The sequence below is a fragment of the Pistacia vera genome, unplaced genomic scaffold (genome assembly GCF_008641045.1).
Source record: "Pistacia vera cultivar Batoury unplaced genomic scaffold, PisVer_v2 Contig439, whole genome shotgun sequence".
NCBI lineage: Eukaryota > Viridiplantae > Streptophyta > Magnoliopsida > Sapindales > Anacardiaceae > Pistacia > Pistacia vera.
This window is the reverse complement of record NW_022196267.1, coordinates 321,807-330,629: the sequence shown is the minus strand read 5'-3', so window position 1 is coordinate 330,629 and position 8,823 is coordinate 321,807. Positions and strand designations below refer to the sequence as shown.

The following is an 8,823-nucleotide window of genomic DNA, read 5'->3' as shown; positions in this document are numbered from 1 at the left end:
ATGAGTCCCTTATGAATCCTATTAAGTAATTACGAGTTTACCAATTATTAAATGTGATATTAAGATTGTGTGAGAAATGATTGGTGTAGTATTACACTGTTACTTGTAAAGTAAAGAATCGATCTCTCTAAAGTCACACGTTCCACAATCTCTTTCTGACACGTCAACCACTTGGTTAAGAAATCAATCTACTTTTTAATTTCGACAACAGGTCCTTCACACGAATGGAAGCCACGTGATTCATTCACATCTGAACACGCCACGTGTAAGTTACTGACAGACTCGCCGTTGCTTGGGGGTAAGTTCCACGTCACCCTGACCGTCCCTCACCGTTAAAAGCCAGCTTCCCATTCCCTTCTTGGTTTCTTCTCTCCTTCACAATTAAGGTTATATACCTATATCCCCTTCTTCTTTTTCCTCTCTTTGTTTTTAAAATTAAAAAAAAAAAAAAAANGTGAGAAATGATTGGTGTAGTATTACACTGTTACTTGTAAAGTAAAGAATCGATCTCTCTAAAGTCACACGTTCCACAATCTCTTTCTGACACGTCAACCACTTGGTTAAGAAATCAATCTACGTTTTAATTTCTACAACAGGTCCTTCACACGAATGGAAGCCACGTGATTCATTCACATCTGAACACGCCACGTGTAAGTTACTGACAGACTCGCCGTCGCTTGGGGGTAAGTTCCACGTCATCCTGACCGTCCCTCACCGTTAAAAGCCAGCTTCCCATTCCTTTCTTGGTTTCTTCTCTCCTTCACAATTAAGGTTATATACTTATATCCCCTTCTTCTTTTTACCTCTTTGTTTTTTAAAAAAAAAAAAAAATCAAAAAAAAAAAAAAAAACCTAAAAATTCATATCATCAGATTTTGCAGATCTCTTCACCGAGGTTTCAAGGTTTCTTCTCTCCCCCTGTCTCTGTGTTTATTTCAGGTGAGTCGCATAAGTCGGTTCTGAGTCAACTCTAGGGTTTTTATTTTGTTGAATACGTGGTGATCGTTGATCGAAGATGATTATTTTGGATTTACCTTTTCCTTTTTCTGGAAATTTTTTATTGTCTTGAGTTAGCTGTTGTTTGGTTGCTGAGAAATGGTAAGAAAAGGGATGAGAAAAGAACGGAAAAGTTTGGAATTTGTGTTATTGTTTTAATGTGTTCTCGAAATACGAGACTCTCTTCTTAAGAGAGTTAATTAGTTGAATTAGGTACATTCTTTTGAATTTTTTTGTTTTTCTTTTCACGTTAAAAGATTTGAAAGTAGGTTTTTTTTTTTTCTTTTCTTCTCTCTTGAAAAAGATGAAAAAAATCAGCTTATGAATGTCAACTAGTTCTATAAGCAAACTTTCGTTTGAAACTATAATCTGCTTGATTTTGTACTTTTTCTTGGAATCAATTAGAGGATTGGGGATTAGGTTGACACAACTAAGATTATTTTGTTGATTTCGTTTGTGGAAATGGGTATTTTTCATTGCAGCTTGGGCTTGTTGAAGGTGAATTTCTTTGAGACTACTTTTTTCGGGTAAAATTCGACTACTTAGAAAAGAGGGTTTTATTGTTTAAAGTTGGAGGTCTGGGTCTCATGAGAATTGTTAGGGGAATGCAGAGATCGTTTCCTGAGGAGCAGAACAACAACACACTGCTGGGCTGGAAAAAATCCTTCAGCCAAGGAATTGGAGTTACCGTGCCCAAGGCCAGAGCGCGTGATAAACCCATGACTACTAGGGTTTTGGTTCTCTAAACGTGTATTTGGGCAAAACAATTGGCGATTGTAAACATTGAACTTCATGACTCGAATTTTGGTTCAGCGAGGTTCTGCAGGTGGCTCTTCTTCAAATTCAAGCCGTGCTGGGTCCTCTTCTTCTCGAGGAGAGCCACAGGTTAATACTTCTCCTCAGGTTCTTTCTTCTGTGAAAGATGAGGAAATTGGAGAGCAAGTGTCGGAGCAAGTTGTTGTGGATGAGCTTTTGGATTATTGTGGAACTAGTGATAATAAAATTATGAAAAGTGATGATTTTTTGGTGGAAAACGTCAATAACGATCATAATGAGAGTTCAAGTGATGAAATTGGTGATAGTGAGAAATTGGGTAATGAGGAGAATGTGGGTTCAGGGGAATTAGTAAAGAGTTTGGATGGGCTGAGAATTTCAGAGAGAGTTGCAGTTGAAAGTGAAGGTTCAAGTGGTGAGTCCCCACAGCTGATTAGTGGAAGTCCACAACCGCCCCCGCCTCCTGTTCCACCCCCAAAACCTTTGGCATCAAACTTAAATTCAAGAAGATCTGTCTCAGGAAGCTCAAATGCTGGACGTGTTGGATCATCGAGAAGAGCAGTTGCCTGGCCTGTCGTCTCCACAAGGACTTCACCATCTGGATCAAGGCCTTCATCTCCCAGGTCCCATGTTGAAAGTGAGGGGTACAATAGCGCTGATGAGCAGAGTCCACGTTTTGTATCCTCCTACGATGACTTGGTAAGTTTTTGATATTATGCAATTAAAATGATGATGTCATACAATATTATTGTGATTCATGAAAATATATATACATATATTTTGCAATTGAAATATACTTTAAACATGCGAAAAGCAACACGAGTTTTGTTGTATAACTTTTTTAAAATTCTTTTCTTTAGTTATACATGTTTTTTAAACAATTTCCTTGGTGGGATAATGCCTTCGTTCAATGTTTGGATACTCCAGCTCCAATTGCTTGCTCCATTATTATAATAGTGTCATATTGCATTCTTTTAGGAAAGAGAACGTCAATTTGAGATTGATATCAGGCGGGCAAAAGGTTTTGAAGTCAAACGAATGCTAGAGGATGGGAATTGTCTCTTCCGTGCTGTTGCAGATCAGGTGTATGGGGACTCTGAATCATATGATTTGGCGAGACAGATGTGCATAGATTATATGGTAAACCGTTTTGTTTTTCTAATGTTCTTTGAATTACATTGTTATTATCATACAGTTGAGTTTCTATTGTCTTGGTATTATTCGTTTTTTTAGCCATTTGGTGCAATGAAATTCCAAAGCTGGTCAATGAGTGTTGTTAGGTTTTATCATTGGAAATAATGATAAAAAAAGGTCAATTTTTCAAGATAAATGGTTTTAAAAAATCGTGTTGTGTCATTTTGGATTGTCTGTCCTAAGCTTGCAAGGTGCATCCTGTGGCTTAGTTAAGAATCTTGCATGACATCTGTATTTTTTGATGTAATAATTGTAATATTTAATTGTGTGCGTATTGTGTTATATTGGTTCTGTGCTGCCTGCTGTTTGTGAGATGTAATTTTCATGCTGGTGGGAATTGGTCTTCCCAAAGAAGTAAGTATGATTGTAATAGGAATTTCAAACCATGACTGAAAAAATAACGTAGAAGAAAATAATATTTATGCCTTAAATGTCTTTTCTGAACGATTATGATATCATGAAGTGGCATTGATTTTAAAAAGAAAGCAAAATGACTGAATTTTTTGAAGCCACAGAATGAAATCTGGTGGTGTGGGGATACAGGGTATGAGACTAATTCTGAGTTAAGATGTCAACTGACCTCATTATTTGGGTGACATGGATTAATGTGGGGGGTTCTATCTGAAATAGGAGGGGATACAGGGTATGAGACTAGTTCTGAGTTAAGATGTCACTGGACCTCATTATTTTTGGTGACATGATCTGACCCTCTGTTGGGATGAATGTGGGGGGTTCTATCTGAAATATGAGAGGATATTAAAGATTCAATCTAAAGGGTATGCCTGTAGCCATGTCCTGTAGCATGTTGAGATTGATTAAAACTGCTTTTATTCTCCAATTTTGCTTTTGTGAACTCTTTAGATATTACTGTCGCATTTGCATTTGAGCTTTGACATCTACTTGGAGTGTGATGTTTTTTGTTTTCACACGTTTGTCATGAAAATGTTCTATCAAGAATTTCTCTATGTTAGGATCCCACATTGAAAGAGAAAAGGGTGGGCATGTGGGTTATAAAGGTTTGGACACCCTCCCTTGGCAAGCCGGTTTTCCAAGGAGAGTTCTACCCAAGCCCATGAAAGACCCATGGCCCAGCCCAAATTGTTGAGTTATTGGAGTGGGTTCCTATCACTCTATATTGTATTCGGTCTTAATATGATTACTTGACTAGCCTTATCTTTTATTTCTATGAACTATAAATTGTCTTTTACCAATTAGGAGCGAGAGAGGGATCACTTTTCTCAATTTATAACCGAAGGTTTTACATCTTACTGCAAGAGGAAGAGAAGAGACAAGGTATGTGAAGCTTTAATCCGTGTTTAAATTTGTTAACCCTTCAATCTTTCTGTTCTAAATCACTAATTTAGTATGCATTTTACTTACATATGTTTTCATGATATCTTATTTACTTTTCATGATATCTTATTTACCTTATCATATCCTTGTTTAAATCCTGATCAAATTTGGATTTGTCATTGGTAAATTTGAATGCGATGCCGGCTGAATCCCCTAGAAACACTTTGGGCCTAGCCCAAAGGTGCCAATTCTCCTTGGCTTGATAAATTATCAAAGAAAACAAGTAACATGATTTATTGAGCAGTTTTTAATGATCTGTGACACAATTATTATTACCAATCCTGTCTTTTTCTCTTTCTCTTTTCACATTGTGGTGCATTTAGGAGTGCTTTGGACATTGTTAAAAGGACTTTCAAATAACCAAAATCGATTTTGTGTTTGTCTATAGTCAGTGAAATAGATAAAAGTTTTTTTGAGATTAAAAAAGGAATGTCTTGCTATGTTTTTGGAAGAAACCAGTGATAAGTACTCTCGTTGAAAAACGCTTTGGGTGTCAAAAAAAACATTTGAAATGCTCTCTTGAGAAATATTTAGTATATGCTTTTCCAAAAAGAGCTTTCAAGTGCCTTCTTGAAAAGCGTTGTTCACTTGAAAGTAGATTCTATAATATCACTCTCTAATGCACCATGCTTTCATTGGAGTTTTAGATAGTTAATCATTTTTTTTTTTTAATTTGTTAATTTTTTTTTTTAAATCTTTATAAATGAGAAAGTTTTGGGAACCCTAGAAATTGTCCTCTGTTCAGGTGGGAAATATAGTTCTGTTTCTGTTTTCCTTCACTTCTCCTGTCAGTCAACCTAGATGTAAATGATTTGATCCGGAAGGTTAAAGAAATTTCTAGTGAATAATTTTGAAATTTAAGGTCTACAAAGACTGGGGGAGACCAACTTTTAATTGGATTCATGATCAGGTGTCATATATTTTCTGAAGTAGCAGGATCTGGCTATATTTATGCAATGGACAGAGAAACTGCAGAACTTCTTGGCTGATTTCCTTATTAAATGATTCCTGGGATAAATTATATGATATTCCTAAATATTGGGTGCCTTTGTAGTAGGCTTTTTGCCCTCCAGTTGACAGAATCTATGCCAGTCAGTTTCATAACATGGATGTAGAAATTAATTTGCTTGCATAATATACAAAATTACTGTTTTAAATTTAGCACCTTAGGTATGTGTCTTTCTTACTTTTGTGTGTTCAGGCCCTGTAATCTTTTTGCAAATATGCAGATGCAAGTTTATTGCTTGATCTCACTTCAGCATTTGTTATGCTTTCGCTTCTATCAAGTTTTTTGAATTTCAATGGTTGTAGCCCATTCATAATATGGCCTAGGATCAGTCTGAGGTTTTATTTCCTGTATCATTGTGGTTGGTGAAAGTATATCTTTTTGACCTGGGTGCAGGTCTATGGAAACAATGTGGAGATTCAAGCATTATCTGAAATGTATAATCGGCCTATCCATATTTATTCCTACAGTACAGGTTCTGTTTTTAATGATGGTGAATAATGTTTTAAACGTGCCTTTGTGAAGTTTTGCTGTCTTCTATTTTTCTTTCTTACAAAAAATGTCATTGCAGAACCCATCAACATATTTCATGGAAGCTACAATACTGACACGCCTCCCATACGGTTAAGTTATCATCATGGGAATCACTACAACTCCCTTGTTGACCCGCGGCGCTTGACAATCGGTGCAGGACTTGGGTTCAGTTGTCTTCGAGGGGTATGCCTATCTGCCCGGGATTTCTATCTCCATAATTTAGTCCATTTTCTTTTGGTATTTTTTTTCTTGCAACTAATGGGATTAGGTTTATTTCATATTGATAAAACTTAATTTTAAGAAGCACCCAGCTATATTAGGTTTACTTAATGAAGGATAGACGTTAAAGATGTGAGAGATGGGAAGGGGAAAGGTTCACCATAGGAGAAATTCAGGTGCTCATAAGTTTATGGGATAACCTGCATGTTATGCACATAATCATGTTTCTCCTTTGGGTGTAGTTTGAATGGGTCAGCTTTCTTTTCTTATCCTAATTATTATTGGGAACAAAAATGAACCTTCTTTTAATGCTTGAATGAGAACCTTACTGTCAACATTGGCCAGTCAATTTCTACTATGTTGGAGAATTTGCTGACTGTTTCTTTGGGTTTGTTGATAATGGTATTTTAACTGAGTAGATGGTTTTTAATGATTTTGAATAGCAAAAAGCTTCATGTTATCTGACACTATCGTGGTTGTTTTTATGCAGACAAATGTTGACAAAGATCAAGTCAAGGCTGCCATCAAGGCTCAACAAGACCAACAGATTGATAATGCAAGTGTCTTTTTCTATATTATCATGCAAAACAATCGAATTTAAATATTTAAGGATGCGTTTGGTTTATTATTTTAGATAATATTTTGGGAATAATATTGGGTAGTTGAATAGGGGAGTATTACGAGGTAAAATTTATAAAAAAACCGCTAGGTTTACTAATTTAATTAAACACCCCAATATATAAAATGACAAAAACACCCCCACCACCCGCAATGCCAGATCCTGGCCATCACCGTCGGAATCTGGTCGGAAAACTATGTTACGACACAAACCGGTTGGATTTGTGTCGTAACGCGTCAATTTGGCCTTTTCCGACCAGATCTACTACGGATATGGTTGAAAAAGGCTAGATCTACGGCCAAATGTGGCCTTCGACGGTCGCAAAGGTCCATCTTTGGTTGTCAGTGACGGTCAAAGATATGGCCGTCGTTTTCGGTCAACGATGGCCAAGATAACAACGACGACCATTTCTTTGGTCGCCATTGACAGCCAAATCTGGCCTTTTCCAGTCAGATCCACTGTGGATTTGGATGGAAAAGGGTAGATCGGTGAATAACCGGCCAATTCTGGTCGTGGTGTAAGCTGTAGGGACAGATTCCGGCTATCACCGACGGTGGTTGTCGGAGTCTGGAAAGTATGGGTGGGTGGGGGTGTTTTTGCTAATTTTTAAACTTTTTTTGGTGATATTTAGTGAAATTAATAAACTTAAGGGGTTTAAAAGTAATTAAAAAAATACACTAATATTTTTGGAATAATGTGTAAAACAATATTTGGAGAATAAGATTGGGAATATGGGTAGAAATATTGAACCAAACGCACCCTAAAAGTTAATTTTTTATTAACAGGATTCTGTATACTTCACATTAACAGGCACTTCTAGCTGAGGGGCGGTTTTACTCTGATCTGGAGCTTACTGAAAAGGAAATTGAGTGTATGGTGATGGAAGTTTCTCGAGCTGAGTATCTTGCTAATGACAAATTCAAGCAGCAACTTGCCCGTAAAGATTCGTCTACTTCAGGGGCTGAACCTTCATCCTCTGGAGCTCGTGAGTATATTCTTCAATTATGCAATTTCTTTCACAATTAGTGGATGCAAGTGATGACAACTAGAGGAAAACTTGTCTCGTCTTTCTGTTTATCTCCATTATACGTTTTAGGAAGGTGTTTAGATTTTCTTATGGCTAATATGCATTTAAGAATCAGTTATTTTTCCTGCTAGCAAATTAAAACTTAACTATTTGATAGATGGGCATTCTATCATGTTGGGGAGGAGTATTGTACAGGAGATATTGGATCTGGATCCGGATTACTTTATTCTTATCCATTGTATTATAGTTAATCAGTACCTATACCGTCTCATTACACCGTTGATGATTGGTTACCTTCTATGCAGGGTCATCATGTAGTGAGAGCAAAGTAGACGGTGGGAGAGAGAGCAATATACAAGATACAGTCCTGAGCAGCGGTATGCAGATGGTACTATCCATGGGGTTCAGCTATTTGCAAGTAATAGAAGCTTACAGCATATTTGGTGATGACGTCGATTCTATGGTGTGTTACCTGCTAGAAACTGGGAGTAGCAGCAGAAGAAAAGGCAAAGCAACTGAATAAGTAAAAACTGCTGGTGGGGTAGAGCAAAACGCAGATTGAAAATGTAGGAAAACCATGTTGGTGACATTGTAGCTGCTTACGTTTTACCATTTAAAGAGGACACTGTCAAGAACCTTTTTATTATAGTACTTCAAGATAAACAAAATAGGACTAATGCGTGGCATAACCGTCATAGTATAAAAATGTTTTAATAAGAAAATTCTACCAACAATCTCATTTTTCTTTTACTCAAATCCTGTGTGCATCAATGAGTGAACTCTCTGGTAAATTTATTGTGCAAACCTATATAGCTAGTGTCAGAATCAAGAATGATATAACAATTATCATTCAATTCAGTAGTTGGATGAATTTTATTTCGTATATTAATTTTAGGGAGATTTATTATTATAAAAGGAGAATTTCATATTCATATGATTATTCCTAAGAGCACACTTTTCCATTCTTTTTATTTATAACAAGAAAAGTTCTGCTTATCTTTGTCCCTCCTCACTTTTAGGCAATTGTATTATTAAGTGTTCTTTAGAATTTAGAAATGGTGTCTTGAACTTGATTAGGAACATTTGTCTTCAAGAAAGGGAT

General features: G+C 36.5%; 1 protein-coding gene across 3 annotated transcripts; it reads left to right on the top strand.

The window, feature by feature from the left end:
- Positions 1-827: 827 nt before the first annotated feature.
- On the top strand, positions 828-8,604 carry LOC116144144 (OVARIAN TUMOR DOMAIN-containing deubiquitinating enzyme 6). 3 transcript variants are annotated; one of them, XM_031429599.1, is made up of 10 exons: positions 828-938; positions 1,478-1,522; positions 1,607-2,468; positions 2,748-2,909; positions 4,179-4,256; positions 5,719-5,815; positions 5,894-6,039; positions 6,566-6,631; positions 7,505-7,679; positions 8,027-8,604. In XM_031429599.1, exons 3-10 carry the CDS (start codon positions 1,788-1,790, stop codon positions 8,242-8,244), a joined length of 1,623 nt encoding a protein of 540 aa, XP_031285459.1. In that variant the 5' UTR covers positions 828-938; positions 1,478-1,522; positions 1,607-1,787; the 3' UTR covers positions 8,245-8,604. The 3 variants fall into 3 exon arrangements, with proteins under 3 accessions (XP_031285459.1, XP_031285458.1, XP_031285460.1); XM_031429598.1 differs by having other exon boundaries at positions 1,478-2,468; XM_031429600.1 differs by lacking the exons at positions 828-938; positions 1,478-1,522 and having other exon boundaries at positions 1,788-2,468; positions 5,719-5,797; positions 8,027-8,244.
- Positions 8,605-8,823: the final 219 nt, after the last annotated feature.

Excerpts from the sequence above, each read along its gene's own strand:
- LOC116144144 (XM_031429599.1), top strand. The coding sequence starts at position 1,788 with ATGACTCGAATTTTGGTTCAGCGAGGTTCTGCAGGTGGCTCTTCTTCA. Across the intron at positions 5,816-5,893 it reads AGGTTCTGTTTTTAATGATG|AACCCATCAACATATTTCAT; the intron begins GTGAATAATGTT and ends ATGTCATTGCAG. Across the intron at positions 6,040-6,565 it reads GGTTCAGTTGTCTTCGAGGG|ACAAATGTTGACAAAGATCA; the intron begins GTATGCCTATCT and ends GTTTTTATGCAG.